The sequence below is a fragment of the Eptesicus fuscus genome, chromosome 21 (assembly GCF_027574615.1).
Source record: "Eptesicus fuscus isolate TK198812 chromosome 21, DD_ASM_mEF_20220401, whole genome shotgun sequence".
Classification (NCBI taxonomy): Eukaryota; Metazoa; Chordata; class Mammalia; order Chiroptera; family Vespertilionidae; genus Eptesicus; species Eptesicus fuscus.
In genome coordinates this window covers 40,750,721-40,770,970 of record NC_072493.1, presented here as the reverse complement: position 1 = coordinate 40,770,970, position 20,250 = coordinate 40,750,721, and the positions used below count along the sequence as shown (strand labels likewise).

The 20,250-nt window shown below is 41.3% G+C and overlaps 1 protein-coding gene across 4 annotated transcripts in view; it reads right to left on the bottom strand.

Moving 5' to 3' along the window:
- Positions 1–5,056: 5,056 nt before the first annotated feature.
- Positions 5,057–20,250, bottom strand: part of IGFL3 (IGF like family member 3) — a 35,286-nt gene continuing 20,092 nt past the window's right edge. For 2 of the 4 annotated variants that reach the window (XM_054710954.1, XM_054710955.1), the window contains 6 exons: positions 19,672–19,872; positions 8,898–8,945; positions 8,132–8,268; positions 7,732–8,001; positions 7,496–7,560; positions 5,057–6,104 (listed from right to left, as the gene is read on the bottom strand). In XM_054710954.1, the coding sequence (XP_054566929.1) occupies positions 7,496–7,560; positions 7,732–8,001; positions 8,132–8,268; positions 8,898–8,945; positions 19,672–19,838 (687 nt within the window). In that variant the 5' untranslated portion in view covers positions 19,839–19,872 and the 3' untranslated portion in view covers positions 5,057–6,104. Of the gene's footprint in view, positions 6,105–7,495; positions 7,561–7,731; positions 8,002–8,131; positions 8,338–8,897; positions 8,946–9,695; positions 9,714–19,671; positions 19,873–20,250 lie in introns of those variants that run through there. The other 2 variants (XM_054710956.1, XM_054710957.1) reach the window with 2 other exon arrangements.

Below are 20,250 nucleotides of genomic sequence, written 5' to 3'. Positions count from 1 at the left end.
ATCTGTGAAATATGCTGTGGTGTTTTGTTTTTTTTAAATAGGGATTGCATTGAATTTGTAGATTGCCTTGGGTAGTATGGACATTTTAATGATGTTGATGCTACTAATCCAGAAACACAATATATTTTTACACTTGTTTATATCTCCTTCTATCTCTTTTTTCAACATCCTGAGTACAGCTCTTTTGCCTCCTTGGTTAAGTTTACTCCTAAGTATTTTAATTTTTTTGTTGCAATGGTAAATGGGATTATTTATTTAGTTTCTCTTTCTGAGAATTCATTATTGGTATATAAAAAAGCCACCAATTTGGGGGGGGAGGGTGTTGATTTTGTATCCTGCCACATTGCCAAATTCCTTATTAAATCTAGTAGTTTTTTGGTGGAGTCTTCAGGGTTTTCTATGTACAATATCATGTCATCTGCAAATAATGACAGTTTTACTTGCTCCTTTCTAATTTGGATGCCTTTTATTTCTTCTTCTTGTCTGATCACTGGCTAGGACTTCCAGTACTATGTTGAATAAGAGTGGTGAAAGTGGACATCCGCGTCTTGCTCCTGTTTTTAGGGGAAATGGTTTTAGTTTTTGCCCTTTGAATATGATGTTCAATGTAGGTTTATCATATATGGCCTTTATCATGTTGAGCTATGTTCCCTCTATTCCCACTTTGCTGAGAGGTTTTATAAAAAATGGGAGTTGGATTTTGTCAAATGCTTTTTCTGTGTCTATTAATATGGTCATGTGATTTTTGTCTTTCATTTTTTTTATGTGATGTATCACATTTATTTATTTGCATGTATTGTACCAGCCTTGCATCCCTAGAATAATCCCACTGGGTCATGATGTATAATCTTTTTAATATATTTCTGGATGCAATTTGCTAATATTTTGTTGAGGATTTTAGCATCTATGTTCATCAGGGATATTGGCCTGTAATTCTCTTTCTTTGTAGTGTCTTTATCTGGGTTTGGAATTAGGATAATGCTGGCCTCATGAAAAGAGCTTGGAAGTGTTCTTTCCTCTTGGATTTTCTGAAATAGTTTGAGGAAGATAGGTGTTAGTTCGTCTTTGAATGTTTGGTAAAACTCCCCAATGAAGCCATCCAGACCCGGGCTTTTGTTTGCTGAGAGTTTTTTTGTTTTGTTTTGTTTTTTATTACTGCTTCTATTTGATCAGTTGTTATTGGCTTATTCAGGTTTTCTGATTCTTCCTGATTCAGTTTTTGGAGATTGTATTTTTCTAGGAATTTGTCCATTTCATCCATATTGTCCAACTTGTTGGCATATAGTTGTTCATAGTATTTTCTTAGAATCCTTTGTATTTCTGTGGTGTCAGTGGTTACTTCTCCGCTTTTGTTTCTGATTTTGTTTATTTGGGTCCTCTGTTTCTTGAGAAGTCTGGTTAACAGTTTATCAATCTTGTTTATCTTTTCAAAGAACCAGCTCTTGGTTTCATTGATTGCTTGCATTTTTTTTTTTTTGCTTGTTTTTGTTTTTTAGTCTCTGTCATTTCTTTCTGAACTAATCTTTATTATTTCCTTTCTCCCACTTACTCTGGGCTTTTGCTGTAATTGATTTCTAATTTCATTCCACTATGATTTGAGAAGATGGGTGCTATGATTTAAATCTTCTTGAACTTGTAGAGACTTGTTTTTTGTCCTAATATGAGGTCTATCATTGTGAACGATCCATGTGCATTTGAGAAGAATGTCTGCAGCTTTGGGGTAAAGTGTTCTATAAATGTCAATTAAATCCATCTGATCCAGTGTGTCCTATAGAGTCAGTGTTTCCTTATAAAATTTTGTCTGGAAGATCTATCCAGTGAAGACAAAGGGGTGTTAAAGTCCTCTATTATGACTGTATTTTTGTCTCTCCCTTAAAGTCCTCTAGACGTGATTTAAAATATATTTAGGTGCTCCTATATTGGATGTATATATGTTTAGCAGGGTTATATCCTCTTGTTGGATGAATCCCTTTAGTATTATGTAGTGACCTTTGTTTTCTCTTCTGATGGCCTTCATTTTAAAGTCTATTTTGCTGGATATGAGTATTGCTACTCCAGCTTTTTTTTTTTTATCTCCATTTGCATGGAAAATTTTTTTACCATCCCTTGAGTCTCATCCTGTGCATCTCTTGTAGACAGCATATTTGTTTTTGTATTCATTCTGTTATCCTGTTTTTATGGGGGCATTTAGTCCATTTATATTCAAGATTATGATTGATAGTTATTTACTGCTATTTTAATTCTGTATTCCTAGGTTTCTCTTTTTCTACTTCTCATTACAGCAGTCCCTTTAGCATTTCTTGTATTGCTAGCTTGGTGGTGATATACTCCTTTAGTTTTTTGTTGTTGTTTTTTTTGTGTGTGTGTTTTTGGTTTTGGTTTTTTTGTGTGTGTGTTTGTTGTGTTTTGTTGTTTTTTTTTTTTGTCCAGGAAGCTCTTTTATTTGACCATCTAATTTGAATGATAGCCTTGCTGGATATATTGGTTTTAGATATCAGTCTTGGTTTCAGATCCTTGTTTTCCATTACCTTGAGTACATCATCCCATTCTCTTCTGGCCTGTAGAATTTCTGATGTGAAATCAAGTATCAGCCTTATGGGAGTTCCTTTGTAGGTAACAGTTTGCTTTTCTCTTGCTGCCTTTAAGATTCTCTCTTTGTCTTTAATTTTTGGCATTTTAATTATGATGTGTCTGGGCGTGGGCCTGTTTGTGTTCTTTTGCCAGGTCTCCTGGCTACTACTGTTCCAAGTCTCCCCACAATGCTTCCCCCACACACTCACACCCCGGCCCAGCCTCTTCTCAGGCAACTCCAGTCTGCACCATCCTCCCTCCACCCTAGCCTCCTGTGAGTGGCTGCAAGTGAAAATCCTGTGCTCTGGGTTTCTGTTTTTGTTGTTGTTGTTTTGTGGGTTTTGTTTGTTTTTATGTGGCTTTATCTCTTATCAGCTCTGGCTCTCCCCTGTGGCCAGAAGACACACTGCCTTTCATGGCTGGATGTTACATGGGCCGCTGTTCTCAGTTTTGCTGCTCTGGGCTGGGGAACCCAGCCTGGGGTCCAGGCCTCCCTTCTCTCAGGGAAACCCCATGCTCCTGACAGCTGATAAATTCCTTCTCACCCTCAGCCTGATGACCTTGGACTAGGCCAGCCGCTCTTATGACTCCACCATCCTACCTGTCTCCAGGTGGTTTCTGCCATTCCTTGATCTGGCTGTACCTCCAAACTAACGTTTCATTTTTCTCCTATCCTTTGACAAAGCAAACAACTGAAATCAAGGCCAGTGAACCTAGGGGGCCCCCTAGTGTCCTTGCTTGGAATTCTCCATTTCATCAGACAATCCGTCATAATTCCTGTCATTCTAGCTTTTGCCCCAATAACATTAAGTGTAACACACTTTGCCTCCACCAGGTTACAAACCCTACATATACTCTGGGAATGCTGACTCTAGACACCATCACAACCTCCTTCCCTGATCAGGCCTCATCATTCTTCTGACAGAGAGCAAGGATCACTTGGCTCTGAAGGAAATCTCACCCCTCTTCAGCAGGAAGTAGCTACAGAAAGGACCCTAAACCCCTTTCCCTTAAATAAGAGCTAAGAGATCTTGAGGGAGAATGTAGTTGGCAGTTAGGCATGTGCAGAACAAGGACGATAGGACAGATACAGAAGGTCACCTGGGCCCAGCAACAGACAATTGTAGGGTGGGACTTTACCCCCAGGTTACCTTTGCTTCCTTAGCATATCGCAGTTTAGACCCCCCTGACCTTTCATATTACTGGTCAAGTGGTTCGGACCCTCGCCTAACCTTTCCTTCCCTGGAAGGTTGCCAGCCATGTGGTAGACCGCCTTAGAGGAAGAACAAAGGGACTGGAGAATATACTTATACAACCCCTGTACAAGCCCCTGTATGACCACACCCTTAAGCATTAAGCCCTAGTGACAATATCTAGGCTTAACATCAGTTGTGTTTCAGCTCCAGGCCCAGAAAAGCAGCAAGGCCAGGCAAATGACCCCTTGCCCTGTCGCTGACCAGTCAGTGGTAACCGTGAACCTGAGAGGACACCATGGACAGGTGATGAATATTCTATTGAGTTACTCCCCTGATACTTCTTTCTGCAACTTCCTCTCTCCTTCCCCTAGGTGAATATATCCTTGCTTTCTTTTTACTATGTTTCAAGGGCTCTTCTTTTACCTCTGTAAATTGTTTCCTGAGCCCACACAGCCCAGAAGGCTCACTTTTTCTACCTCTGTAACTTTATTTTTTTTAAGAAAAGATTCAATTACCATATGACTTGGCACTCACATTCCTGGGCACTTATCCCAGAAACACAAAAACGGATGTTACCACAAACATATTACATTAATGGTCCTCACAGTTTTATTTATAATAGCCCCAATATACCCAGAAGTGGAAATGGTGGGTCATAAGGCAGTTACATTTTTGTTTTGTTTTTCAAGGAACCTCCATGCAGTTTTCCATAGTGACTGCACCAATTGGCATTTCTCCAACAAGGGTTCCCTTTCCTCTACATCCTCACCAACACTGATTGATTGATTGATGGTAGCCATCCTAACAGGTGTGAGTTGATATGTCGCTGTGGTTTTACCTTGCATTTCTCTGATGATTAGTGATGTTGGGCATCTTTTCCTATGTCTATTGGCTATTTGTATATCCATTTGGAGAGGTGCCTATTCAGATCCTTTGCCATTTTTAGTTGGATAATTTGATTTTGGGGGGGGGGCTGTTAATTTGTATAAATTGACGATTTTTCTTCTAGGAGTTTTGTGGTTTCAAATCTTACACTAAGGTCTTTATTTTGAATTTCTTTCTTTTTTTCAAAATATGTTTTTATGGATTTTTTTTATATAAATTGAGGATACATTCTCAAGTTTTATTGCTAATCAATCACCTTTCTCTACCTCTCCCCAGTCCCTTATTCATAAATATGCATGCACACACAGACACACACACAAATATACACATATGAGCATGATTGCAATAGCAAAGAGAGGTCAGAACTCAGCCTGATCTTTTTTTTTTTAATATATTTTATTGATTTTTTTTTTACAGAGAGGAAGAGACAGGGATAGAGAGCTAGAAACATCGATGAGAGAGAAAGATCGATCAGCTGCCTCTTGCACACCCCCTACTGGGGATGTGCCCGCAACCAAGGTACATGCCCTTGACCGGAATCGAACCAGGGACCCTTGAGTCCGCAAGGCCAGGCAAATGACCCCTTGCCGACGCTCTATCCACTGAGCCAAACCGGTTTTGGCTTATGGATTTTTTTTCAGAGAGAGACATCAATGTGAGAAACATCAACTGGTTGCTGATGGAATTGAACCCACACTTGGGTATGGGCCCTGACCGGGGAGAATCAAACCGGTGACTTCTGGTGCATGGATGACATAAAACCAACTGAGTCACACCAGGCAGGGCTGAGCTTATTCTTATACATGGTGTAAGAAGGTAATCTAGTTTCATTCCTTTACATGTATCTGTGCAATTTTCCCAACACCATTTATTGAACACACTGTCTTACCCAGTTATATGGTCTCACCTCCTTTGTCAAATATGAATTCACCATGTAGTTGTTAGTTTACTTTTGAGCTCTCTATTCTATTCCTTTGATCTAAGTGGCTCTTTTTATGCCAGTACCATGCTGTTTTTTTAATTGACTTAAATTTTTTTCCCCATCACCATTTATCCCCCCTTACCCTCTTCCACTCCACCCACCCCCTCCACCCACAATCACCACACTATTGTCCAAGAATTCTTTCTCTTTCTAAAATTATTTTTTGCTGATCCCTCTACCCCACACCCCACCCAAGAGCTGCCAGTTTGGTTTATTCATTCGATTCCACATGAGTGAAATCATATGGTATTTTTCTTTCTTTGGCTGGCAATGTTCTCCAGGACCATCCATGCTGCCGCGAAGAGTAAAATTTTCTTCTTTTTTAAGGTTGAGTAGTACTCCATTGTGTAAATGTACCAAAGCTGTTTTATCCATTCACTACTAATGGACACTTAGGCTGCTTCCAGATCTTGGCTATATCTGCTTTTATGAGTGTTTTCACCATTAATTACAGGAAAAGGTGTTGTCATCTAAAAAAACAGAACAAACAACATGTGAATAAACTTAGATTCTGTGGGTCAGGAACACCTATGGGCATGGAACACATAGGCTTTGGCAGTGACCCAGGGAAAGAGATTTTCAGGCAAAAAAATGTAACAGGATCAAAGGCCCTGAGGCAAAGAGAATCCCATCACAAAGTAGAACAGACAGAGGCATTGGGGCTGGGGGAGGGGGAAGGGGCAAGTAGAGCGTTACATCCCTCAAGATGAGGACCTGCTGAGTATCAGAATAGTGAGCAACTCTGAGAAACTGGTGGGTCCTGTGTCTGTTCTCAGCCCTTCACACACATCCAGCCATTTAGTCATCTCGACTACCCCATGAGTTTAGGGATTGCAGGGTCCCCACTTTTTAGCTGAGGAAATGAGGCACTTAGAGGCTACAGTAACTGGCCCCAATTCACCTGGACCACGCTGGCAGAATCTGACAGAGCTGGGATTTGAACCCAGGGTGTGTTGGGGCCCAGAGTGAAGCCCTGACTACTGTGCTGTCCTGCTCAAGGCCTGATACCAGCACAAGAGCAGGCCTTGTCCTGCACAGTGACTCGGTCCTCTCTCTGACCCGACACTGATACTGTGCCTGCACCGAGCAGACCTCTGTACATTTGCTCACTGCATGGCTTCCTGTCTCCAGTTTTCAGATGGGAAATGCAGGCCTACATTTGACAAGCCCATGGTCACATAGCCCTGCCAGGTTCCTAATCAGCTGCTGACCCTAAGTGCTCTGCACCAAGCCTCCCCCTGGGGCTTCCGGGTGCTCGTGACCAAGACACTCAGCAGGAAGCAAACTGACCCAGGAGTCTTCCTCTTCCTCTCTGTCCCTGTTTCTCTCTCCTTCACTCACTCACAATCTGTATGCCTCTCCCTCTTTAATCATAGACATCAGGCCATCAAAAGAATGACAAGAAAAAAGAATAACAAGAAGTGTTGGGAGCTGGGAGTGAGGGGCAGAGAATGCAGACTCAGAACAAGAAACTAGCCCATCACAGTGAGGCAGAGGCTCTCTCCCTCCTCTCCTCTGCAGCCCCTCAGGGCAGCTCCCACCCTCCCACCTCCCATAGGAACTGCAGGTGCAGGAACCACAAGGTGGCTCTGGGGCTGGGTCGTCTACACCTCACAGAGAGGAATATCCACCTCCTCATCCTCACGTCTTGCCACTTGTTGAGAGAACCCTGAGCCCAGAGTAGAGAGAGAATACTTGGGCTGACTTCGGAGACACTGATTGCTGTGGGCAAGGTAGGCTTTAGGAGCAGAGAGAAGTTCCTGTGAAATCATTTCTCAGCAAGTTGCCACAGGAAATTCAGAAAGAACAGTTAACTCAGCTGATATTGGAATTTTTATTATTTGAAAAACATGCCACCCACCTATTTATCTTCAAATCCTGAGTTATCCCAGGTTTCAAGTGGATGGCCGGTTTGTTCCTCATAAGCTGCAGAAAACGAGAGAGACGGAGACTGAGCAGTTTAGGAGAGACGCTGACACAGAGAGGGATGGGGAGATGCAGGCCTGGGGAACCCACCCAGAAGGGCCCCAACCACCAGGGTCCATCCTGCCTGAGCCCCCTTGTCCTGTTGTCACCTGAGTGAGGCAGGGTCCTTACCTGGACAGACTCTGGAAATGGGAGAGGTAGGGCACTGTGACTTCATCCCCTGAACCTTCAGTCTCACAACAAATCTCTTCTGGGGGCCAAATGACTCAGGACAGCAGAGCTCAAAGCAGGGCCAGAACATGCAGTTGGGGCCACAGTAGCGGGTCCGGCTGAGGGGCAGGATGGTGTCATCGTCACAGCATTGCTCCAAGTGGTTGTACATCCGGTGCCCACACACGGGTGCTTGCTGGCACAGCCACAGGCCAGCATTCTTATGGGCCCCTGGAGGGAAATTGATGGTGACTTCAAGGAGAACCAGGCACTATCTCCATGCCCTGAATCAGGAGTCTCTTTAAAACCACTTCCCAAGAGCAGTCTCATCCCTCTTCATCCTTTCCCAGTCTACACTCACCTGACTCTGTGCACTGGAGGAGGAGGAAGGCTGATAGGCAGATGAAACCTAGAGAAGAAGGAAGGGTTGAGGGCATGGCTAGGATTGTGGATCTCAGGGAAGGCCAGCCAGTGTAGGGAAGGGTTGCAGAGGGCCACCTGAAAGGCACATTGGGCATGTCTTTAAATTTTCAGCTGAGTCCGAGGAGAGTGGCAGAGCCACCTCTCGGATACCTGTTTCCCAAAGAAGGTGGAGACATGTAATTAGCTTGGCCTTCGTACCAGCCCAGGTGTCATCAGGGGCGGGTCTAGATATGAAAATCCAGGCAAGCACTATGAATACTCTGGCCTATTAAAAAATGCAAATAGGCTCCTTTGAGCCTAAGTTTTGGTGTTACTTCCTGGTATTTGGAGGTATAAAATAAATGTGCTGCGTGGTTCAGGGTCATCGTCATCCTGCCTCTCCATCAGAGAGGATGGCGTCCTACCCAGCTCCCAGCTTTATGAATTTATTTCTGCGTCTTGCTTTCTTTGTTTTTATTATTTCTCAATCCCTGGCCGCCTCCATTTAGAACCGGTTCATTTAATCTCTCTTCCCATGCTGGACGCAGAAAAGGGAGATCCTCGCCGCATCTGGCCCCTGCATTCATGTGGGCCCGTGAAGAGAAATTGCTGGTGACTTCAAGGAGAACCAGGCACTATCTCCATGCCCTGAATCGGGAGTCTCTTTAAAATCACTTCCCAAGAGCAGTCTCATCCCTCTTCATTCTTTCCCATTCTACACTCACCTGACTCTGAGCACTGGAGGTGGAGGAAGGCTAATAGGCAGATGAAACCTGGAGAAGAAGGAAGAAGGGTTGAGGACATGGCTAGGATTGTGGATCTCAGGGTGGGGGCCAGCCAGTGTAGGGAAGGGTTAGTTCCAGATTTGCTCTAAAGGTTTGGGTTTGGAACCATCTCTGCATAAGGTATTGTTCCTGACAAAAGTAAGGGTCCAAACAACTGGGCCTTAGGAGCCTGGACCCCTTCAAGGGGAGAGATTGTGGGGAAAACCATAGCTTAAGTGTCTAAAAATGCAGTGAAGTGCCCAGTTGGGAGAAGGGCAGAACAGGAGTTAAAGATATCAGTAAGGTGATTAGGAAGGAGGAAGGAAGCTGAGGTTAGATTGATAGGGGGATAATTTGGGGCAGTGGTGCTTTGATGATATGATTGGGTTTGAATAGGTCTGGAGTTGGAGCTGTCCTGTATTGCAGCATCTGGGCACCATGACTGTGGATGAAGTTTAAGAGATGAAGGACATGTAGAAAAGGATGGGACATGCACATTTTTATAGAGTTAAGATTTTTAGGTCAGGAGAGAGATTGTGATAAAGTCACAAATAAAATGGGGTGATTAAAAGGTGGGAAGCCAAGTATTGAATAGGAAAGAGAAGTAAGTTTAAGGTTCAAAAGTACGTAAGGGGTTTTATAATCCATAAGCTAGACTCTGGGCTGGAGCCCCCTTATCAACGATTCTGGCCACCATGGTCTTTATTACCCTCCAGGTCTGTGAGTGTATATATATGCATACCTGTGGCACCTACTTACCCATATTAAACAGAAGTGAAGTGCTGTGTGAAATAGAGGGGTATGAGGAGACATAATTACATGTAAGATGTAATTAAATATTCATGAATCAGTTCCAATCAACTTCCACTCCCAGAGTAAATACTAACTTGGAAACTTGTGACTTGTCCTTTCTTTTTTTTTTTTTTTTTTCAGTTTCTTCCGAAAGTTCTAGCATTTGTGTGTGTTTTTAATTTTTTTTTTTACATATGTGTCCTTATTCCCCCATTACCCCCTTACCTCCCACTAATACCCCACCCCCCTGTTGTCTGTGTCCATTGATTAGGCTCATATGCATGCACACAAGTCCCTTGGTTGATCTCTCCCCCTTACTCCCACCCACCCCCACCTTCCCTGAGGTTTGACGTTCTGACCCATGTTTCTCAGTCTCTGGATCTGTTCTTGTTCATCAGTTTATGCTGTTTTTTACATATATATATATGTATATATATATACATATATATACATATATATGTATATATACATGTGTATATACATGTATATGTATATACATATATATATACATGTATATATATATAACAAATCTGATATGGCAATATATTAAAAAGATCATTCACATGACTAAATGGGATTTATTCTAGGGATGCAAGGCGGGTACAATAGCTGCAAATAAACATGATAAATCACATAAACAAATTGAAATACAAAAATCACATGATCATATCAATAGATGCAAAACAAGCATTCGACAAAATTCAACACCAATTTTTTAATTTAAAATATTCTCAGCAAAGTAGAAATAGAACATATCTCAACATGATAAAAGCCATATATGACAAACCTATAGTCAACATCATACTCAATGGGCAAAAACTAAAATCATTTCCCCTAAGAAAAGGAACAAGACAGGAATGTCTGCTTTCATCATTCTTTTTTTTTTTTTAAGTATATTTTATTGATTCTTTACAGAGAGGAAGAGAGAGGGATAGAGAGTTAGAAACATCGATGAGAGAGAAACATCGATCAGCTGCCTCTTACACACACCCCACTGGGGATGTGCCCGCAACCAAGGTACATGCCCTTGACCGGAGGTGCCCGCAACCAAGGATGTGCCCGCAACCAAGGTACATGCCCTCAGTCCAAAGGCTGACGCTCTATCCACTGAGCCAAACCGGTTTCAGCTGCTTTCATCATTCTTATTCAACATAGTACTGAAAATGCTAGCCACAGCAATCAGACAATAAGAAGAAATAAAAGGCATCCTAACTGGAAAGGAGGGATTAAAACTCTCATTACCCACAGATGACATGATATTGGACATGGAAAACCCTAAAGACTCCACCAAAAAAAACTACTAGATTTATTAAATGAATTTAGCAATGTAGCAGGATACAAAATCAACACCCAAAAATAGATGGCTTTGTTATACACCAATAATGAATTCTCAGAAAGAGAAACTAAACGAGCAATCCCATTTACCATTGCAACAAAAAAAAATTAAGATATTTAGTGTGAGAAATTCTCACCTCTCCTAATTCAAGTAATGGACTCGGAGACAGAAATGCAAACAAGACTTTTAATGAGGTCTTGCAAAAGTGGGTGTCTGGTTAAACAGGCACACTTGGAAAGGCAATCACAGGCTATTTATTCCTAGTACATGAGAGTCCCTCCCCTGGTTCCTCATTGGCTGAGTACCATGAGGTTAACAGTTTTCCCATATATCACCTAGGTCTTATTGTCTCCTATTGGGCTATTTTGAAAAATGGACTGAGGCCTTTCTTTTAGTTGTCTCCACCTCCCTTTATCTACTTGTGGCAGGCAAATCTTCCTGGAAAATGTGCTACTGATCAAGTGCACAGTTTTTTGTTCTTATACCCTCTTTCCTGCTCCCTACATCTTGTTTGCCCTGGGAAAATTCAGTAACCAACTGGCCACATGCTGTTAGTTTTCTCTAAAAGTTGATTATGCTGAAGATGGATCACAGAGGCCTATTTCCTACATTAGGAATAATGTAAGCTTACCCAAGAGGTAAAATACTTGTACTTGGAAAACTACAGAATGTTGAAAAAAGAGGTAGAGGAAGATATAAACAAGTGGAAGAATATACCATGTTCATGAATTGGTAGAATCAACATCATTAAAATGTCCATACTACTCAAGGCAATCTATAGATTCAATCCAATCCCATTAAAATGCCTATAGCATAGTTCAGAGATCTAGAGCAAATACTCCAAAATTTTATATGGAATCAAAAAAGACTCCATTTAGCTGCAGCAATCTTGAGAAAGAACAAAGTTGGAGGAATCACAATACCAGATTTCAAGTTAAACTACAAAATTATCATAATCAAAACAGCCTAGTACTGGCACAAGAACAGGCATATAGATCAATGGAACAGAACAGAAACCACAGAAATCAACCCAAGCCATAAATTTTATGCTCAATTAATATTTGACAAAGGAGGTAAGAACGTACAATGAAGTCACGACAGTCTCTTCAATAAATGGTGTTGGGGAAATTGGACAGATACATGCAAAAAAAATGATACTAGACTACCAACTTTACACCATACATAAGAATAAACTCAAAATGAATAAAAGACCTAAATGTAAGTCATGAAACAATAAAAATCCTAGAAGAAACCATAGGCAGCAAAATATCAGACATCTCTCATAGCAATATGTTTATGGATACATCTCCTAGGGCTAAAGAAACTAAAGAGAAAATAAGCACATGGGACTACATCAAAATAAAAGGCTTCTGCACAGCAAAAGAAAATATCAGCAAAACTAAAAGGGAGCCCACTTCATGGGAGAACATATTTGGCAATGATATATCTGATAAAGGTTTAATATCCAAAATATATAAGGAACTCATACAACTTAACAAAAGAAAGACAAACAATCCAATTTTAAGATGGGCAAAGGACCTAAATAGACACTTTTCTAAAATGGACATACAGATGGCCAAGAGACATATGCAAAATGCTCAGTCACTGATCATCAGAGAAATGCAAATTAAAAGATACTAAGTTATCACCTCACACCTGTCAGAATGGCTACCATCAATAAATGAATAGAGCTGGTGAGGATGTGGAGAAAAGGGAACCCTAGTACTGTACACTGCTGGTCGGAATGCAGACTGGTGCAGCCATTATAGGAAACAGTATGGAGTTTCCTAAAAAAAATAAATATGGAACTGCCATTTGACCCAGTGATCCCACTTCTAGGAATATATCCTAAGAAACCCAAAATACCAATCAGAAAGAATGTACACATCCTTATGTTCATAGCAGCACAATTTACTATAGCTTAGATTTTGTACACAATTTACTATAGATAAGATTTTGTACACTTATCTATTGATAGGGAACTTGGGCTGTTTCTAGATTAGATATTAGCTAATCTAGAAACAGCCCAAGTCCCTATCAATAGATAAGTGTACAAAAAAGCTGTGATACATTTACACCATGGAATATTATGCAGCAGTAAAAAAGGACCTCTTACCCTTTGAAACAGCATGGAGGGACCTGGAGACTTATCATGCTAAGTGAAATAAGTGAGTCAGAGAAAGACAAATAACACACGATCTCACTCAAACATAGAATCTAATTAACAAAATAAGCTGATGAACAGAGTGGATCCAGAGACACTGAAGCATGGAACAGAGTGAGGAATCTCAGAGGGAAGTTGGAGGAGGGTGGGTGGGTGGGAGGTGATCAACCATAGAACTTGCATGCATATCTGCATAACCCATGGACACAAACAATAGTGTGGTGAAGGCCTGGGGCAGGGGGCAAGGAGGGCAGAGGATTAATGGGGGGGAAAGGGGGGTGACATATGTAATACTTTCAACAATAAGGATTTTTTTTTAATCTTTATTGTTCAGATTATTACAGATGTCTCTTTTTCCCCCCATAGCTCCCCTCCACCCGGTTCCCACCCCACCCAGGCCCTTGCCATCCCACTGTCCACATCCATAGGTACTGCATACATGCATATAAGATTTTTGTCCAATCTCTTCCCACACCCCCTTCCCCCTGAGAATTGTCAGTCTGCTCCATTTCCATGCCCCTGATTCTATTACATTCACCAGTTTATTCTGTTCATCAAATTTTTTATTCATTTAACTTTTAGATTCACTTGTTGATAGATATGTATTTGTTGTCACTTTGTTGTTCATAATTTTTATCTTTACCTTGTTCTTCTTCCTCCTCCTCTTCTTAAAGAAAACCCTTCAGCATTTCATATAATGCTGGTTTGGAATATTTACACCATGGAATATTATGCAGCAGTAAAAAAGGACCTCTTACCCTTTGAAACAGCATGGAGGGACCTGGAGACTTATCATGCTAAGTGAAATAAGTGAGTCAGAGAAAGTTTGGTGGTGTTGAATTCCTTTAGCTTTTTCTTGTCTGTGAAGCTCTTTATCTGACCTTCAATTCTAAATGATAGCTTTGCTGGGTAGAATAATCTTGGTTGTAGGTTCTTGCTATTCATCACTTTAAATATTTCTTGCCACTCCCTTCTGGCCTGCATAGTTTCTGTTGAGAAATCAGCTGACAGTCGTATGGTACTCCCTTGTAGGTAACTAACTGTTTTTCTCTTGTTGCTTTTAAGATGCTCTCTTTGTCTTTTGCCCTTGGCATTTTAATTATGATGTGTCTTGGTGTGGTCCTCTTTGGATTCCTTTTGTTTGGGGTTCTGTGCGCTTCCTGGACTTGTAAGTCTATTTCTTTCACCTGGCGGGGGAAGTTTTTGGTCATTATTTCTTCAAATAGTTTTTTTTTCTTTTTTTTAAATTTCTTTATTGATTAAGGTATTACATATGTGTCCTCACCGCTCCATTAACCCCCAATCCAGCACCCCCACTCATGTCCTCACCCCCCTGGTGTTCATGTCCATTGGTTAGGCTTATATTCATGCATACAGGTCCTTTGGTTGATCTCCTTTCGCCCACCCTCCTCTGAGGTCTGGCAGTCTGATCAATGCTTCTCTGCCTCTGGATCTGTCCCTGTTCGTCAGTTTTTGTTTTTCATTATATTCCACAAATGAGTGAGATCATGTGGTATTTGTCTTTCTCTGACTGGCTTATTTCACTTAGCATAATGCTCTCCAGTTCCATCCATGCTGTTGCAAATGTAAGAACTCCTTTTTTACTGCAGCGTAGTATTCCATTGTGTAGATGCACCACAGTTTTTTAATCCACTCATCTACTGATGGGCACTTAGGCTGTTTCCAAATCTGAGCTGTGGTGAATTGTGCTGCTATGAACATAGGGGTGCATATATCCTTTCTGATTCGTGTTTCTAGTTTCTTGGGATATATTTCTAGAAGTGGGATCACTGGGTCAAATGGGAGTTCCATTTTTAGTTTTTTGAGGAAATGCCATCCTGTTCTCCACAGTGGCTGCACCAGTCTGCATTCCCACCAGCAGTGTAAAACAGTTCCCTTTTCTCCACATCCTTGCCAACATTTGTCGTTTGTTGATTTGTTGATGATAGCCATTCTCTCGGGTGTGAGATGATACTGCATTGTTGTTTTGATTTGCATCTCTCGGATAATCAGTGACTTTGAGCATGTTTTCATATGTCTCTTAGCCTTCCTTCTGTCCTCCTTCGAAAAGTATCTGTTTAGGTCTGTTGCCCATTTCTTGATTGGATTGTTTATCTTCCTTTTGTTAAGTTGTATGAATTCCCTGTAAATGTTGGAGATTAAACCCTTATTGGTGATGTCATTGGCAAATATGTTCTCCTATGCAGTGGGCTTTCTTGTTGTTTTGTTGATGGTTTCTTTTGCTGTGCAAAAGCTTTTTATTTTGATGTAGTCCCATTTGTTTATTTTCTCTTTAGTTTCCATTGCCCTAGGAGTGGTATCAATGAAGAAATTGCTTTGGCATATGTCTGAGATTTTTCTGCCTGTGGATTCCTCTAGTATTTTTATGGTTTCCCATCTTATGTTTAAATCCTTTATCCATTTTGAGTTTATTTTTGTGTATGGTGTAAGTTGGCGGTCTAGTTTCATTTTTTTTGCATGTATCTGTCCAATTTTCCCAATACCATTTGTTGAAGAGACTATCTTGATTCCATTTTATGTTCATGCCTCCTTTGTCAAATATTAATTGAGCGTAGTGGTTTGGGTCCATTTCTGGGTTCTCTGTTCTATTTCATTTATCTATATGTCTGTTCTTGTGTACCTGACTTTGAGCAACTGGAGAAGGAGGAATACTAATATGCAGATGAAACCTGGAGAAGAAAAAAAGAGGGTTAATGTTGAGCTGGGGATTGTGGACCTCGGGGAGGACAGGCCAGTGTGAGGAAGCTTAGTTTCGTATTTGTTTTAAAGGTTTGGGTTTGGAGTTTTCTTTGCATAGAGTCTAGTTCCTGACACAGGTAGGAGTCCAGAAAGCTGGGCCTGGGCAGCCTGGACCCTATAAAGGGAGAGAATGTGGGGAAACATTTTTTGAACCATAGCTTAGAATTCTAAGAATGCAGTGAAGTTTCCCAGTTGGGAGAAGGTCAGAACGGGTATTAAAGATATCATTAAAGTGACTTGGAAGGAGAAAGGAAGCTAAGGTTAGATGCGGGGGGGTGGGGGGAGGGGGAGAATTTGGGTGCATGGTTGCTTTGGGGAATATAATTGGGTTTGAGTAGATCTTGGAGTTGGAGCTTTCCTGTATTTCAACTTCTGGGCACCATGACTTTCAGATGAAGTTTGAGAGATAAAGGACATATTCAAAAGAAAAGAACATGAATATTTTTTATAGATGCAATATAATATAGGAGAAAACATGTGATTATCTAAAATGATCCAGAAAAAGCATTTGACAAAATCTACATTTTCATAATTTAAAAAACAACAACAAAGAACAAGCTATTAATGAAAGAGAACTTCCTCAGCCCAATAAAGCATATCCATAATAAAGCTCACAACGTATCACACTTCATGGTGAAAGACTGAATGCTCTCTCTTTAGCATTAAGAGCAGGACAAGTACGTCCACTCTCAGCACTCTATTCAACATTGCACTGGATGTTTAAGCCAGAGAAATTAGGCCAGAAAAGGAATAATGTGCATTCAGATTGGAAAAGAAGTAAAACTATTTCTATTTGTAAATGACATGATCTTGTATATTAAAAATTCTAAGAAAGCTACCAACACCCTACATAACTAACTGACAAAGTAAGCAAGGTTGCAAGATACAAAATCAACATATAAAAATCAATAGTATATACTGCCAAAGACCATCTGAAAATGAAATTAAGAAAATAATTCTACTTACAATACACCACAATTAAGTCCTCATGAATAAATTTAACAAAAAAGTGTAAACTTTGTACATTAAAATCAGCATAACATTGTTGAAAGTGAAGCAAATCTACACTAATAAAAGAGAAAGATGCAAATTTATTTCTGCTCTGATCTTTATTATCTCCTTCAGTCTGCTCACTCTGGGCTTTTTTGTTGTTGTTGTTGCTCTCTTTCTAATTCTTTGAGTTGTAGAGTTATATTATTTACTACCATTTTTTCTTGTTTTTGAGGTAGGTTTGTAGAGCTATAAACTTCCCTCTCAGGACTGCTTTCATTGTGTCCCATAGATTTTGGATTGTTCTGTTTTTGTTTTCATTAGTTTCCAGGATGCTTTTAGTTTCTTCTTTGATCTCTTTGGTAACCCAGTCATTATTTAATAGCATGCTATTCAGTTTCCAAGTGTTTGAGATGTTTGATTATTTTATTGTAGTTTATTTCTAATTTTATGGCATTGTGGTCTGAGAAGATTCTTGGTATGATTTCAATCTTTTTGAATTTGGCGAGACTTTGCTTGTGACTCAATATGTGGTCTATTTTTGAAAATGTCCCGTGTGCACTTGAGAAGAATGTATATTCCGTGGCTTTGGGGTGAAATGTTCTGAATATGTCAGTTAAGTCCATCTGATCTAGTGAGTCATTTAGGATTGCTGTGTCTTTGCTGATTTTTTGTCTAGAGGATTTATCCAGTGATGTCAGTGGTGTATTAAAGTCCCCTACTATGATTGTATTGTTGTTGATACACCCACCAACCAATCAGGAGTGAGTATGTAAATTAACCCAAAAAAGATGGCAGGTTGATTTGCATACACAGGCTCCGAGTGGCCGGGGGTGGGAGGCTTGCATCATCACCATGGTGACGACACAGGCATTCTGCACTGCCCCAGCTGCTCCAGGCCTCTGGGCAGTGTGGGAAGGCAGAAAGGCAGCTCTGGGCCAGAGTGAAGGCAGTGCCAGCAGCCAGGGGAAGGAAGGCCCATTCCTGCACAAATTTTTGTGCATCGGGCCTCTAGTACATAAATAAACTGAAATGCATCCATGTTCATAGATTGGAAGACTGCAGAAATTAACAATCTGATCCTACAACTTGCATTGAAATGCAAAGGACCTGAGTTACTTCAGGGGAATGGCAGTATGAAAGAGCACTTGACCTCTCCCCCTGAAATGTCAACAAGTTAGCCAACTATAATTCAACAACGAAATCCCTGCTCAACACAGACCCATGCCTGAGAGACCCATGTATTGGAACATGTAAAGGTGGGCAACCAGGAATAAACAGGGAAACAAGAAGAGAGGAAAGCGCAGAAGACGCAGAGAAGCAGCTGAGAGCTTGTGGCTCAACTGGAAGAGGGAGGAAGTGGTGGTAACAGGTACTTCCTTCTACTGGGAGGAACAAAGAGCTGGGAGGAGAGGGGACAAACCAGCAGGGCCAGCAGCAAGGGAGAAAACAGTGTCTGAGTCTGCAGTTGCCTGACAAAGCACTGGATTCTGCCGTATGTCTTTCCATTGTTGGCAGGGCTGTGGTGTTTCAGACAAAGAAATGGAACCACAGAGCCCTGCTGCCCATTAGACTCCCCAAACTCACCTCCCATTGCCCTTGGACTCAGGTCTAGGAGCTTATCTATAAACCAAGAGCTATTGTAGTAGAGCTGCTGTTTTCCTCTGTGAGTATTCCCCAGGAGGGGTGTTTGAGGTCGGGGTCACTATTACAGTGAGGACAAAACAAACCCCACCCCCAAGTAGAGCTGCTATACTATAACCCACCAAACTCTGGATTTCTCACACAATCCACCTCAGACCCACACTGTCTACAACTCCTCAAAGTTTTTAGTGGAAATTATGATGTTGCAGCGTGATTTAGAAGGAGAGCAGGGCCTGCAGAAACCCTGGTAGAAAGAATAAAAAAGGAACAGATAGATGTAGGATAGACCCTCTGGGATTCATAAAACCAACTGAAAGAGCACCTTGTAAAGTGCCTGGTACAAAGAGAGGTTCCATCCATGTTTCTCACTGTTACTGTATTGTCATCATCACTGCTGTTGCCACGAGATAATAAGTGGGTTATTCCATGGCCCCTCTGTCTCTGCTGGCTCCCTCCCAGGTCACAGTGAGTAGGTTGGGAAGGTGAAAGAGAGATGAGGCAGAGACTTTCAGACCTGGTAAAGCTCATGGTTAGTGGAGGGACTCCCTCCTCTTATTAAGTGAATGTGCAGTACTTCAGTACAAGAGTGCTGCACAATCGCTTATATTAGCCCCCCTCTCTTACTTTGGCAGGTGTCTGTGTGGGTTGGTATATACGTTGGCAGGTTTCCTTAATGTGTCCTCCTGCCCAGGCACCTGACAGGAGTCCCACCTGTGGAGACTCACCTCCCATTTACACAGCACATGGCTGGAAACACAAACCCAGAGACCTACATTCCTGCTTCCTAAGTTATTAGCTTTGCACTTCATTCCTATTTCTCAACCTACAAGCAAGGAATTCCTGACTAAAATAGAAAGCCCCCAACAAATAGTACAACTGATTATGAAACAAAATCACAAAGAATATTACTAGAGGAATTCATGTCTGTGTAATTAAATTGTCTACATAGAAATCCATGGAAGCTACTGTCGAGCCAGAGGCATGGCTGATAGATTCAGTCAGTCACAAAACAATACGCTCTTTTAAGATTTAGTCAGTTTAATACTTACATAGACAATGAAATTAAGGCTAGCCCCAGGTGCCAGCTGCCTCTGTCCCTTGCACAGGGCGACGTCAAAGGGGTCAGGTGACTGCAGCAAGGATGATAGGACCCTGTTGCTGAGGAGAGATGCCATGCTGTGTCTGAGCAGCTTTGGAGCCTGCAGCTCAGTCCCATGGGTGTGAAGTAGAAGCCTCAGATCTCGTCATCACTGGGAGATGACAAGGAGAAATGGTTTTAGGACAGATTCCCAGAAAGATAGAGAAGCAGTGAGAACAGCGTTATGGCAGCTCTTCATAAGCCTCCCAGCCTCTCCTGTCCCGGGAGGGTTAGTGTCCCGCCAAAGTTAATTAGCTGCACATAATCCTGGCTTATATGTTGACACATGAAAATACCAGGAAACTGAAGCCATCTCCATTAATCTCCCTTTTAAAAAAAAAATCCTGGAGGTAATCATTGAAATTGAAAGGTTGTAGGATGCAAAGTAAATACCCATCAAACTAAAAAGCTTCTGCACAGCAAAAGAAAACATCAACAAAATGAAAAGGGATCCCACTGTGTGGGAGAACATATTTGTCAATGATACTTC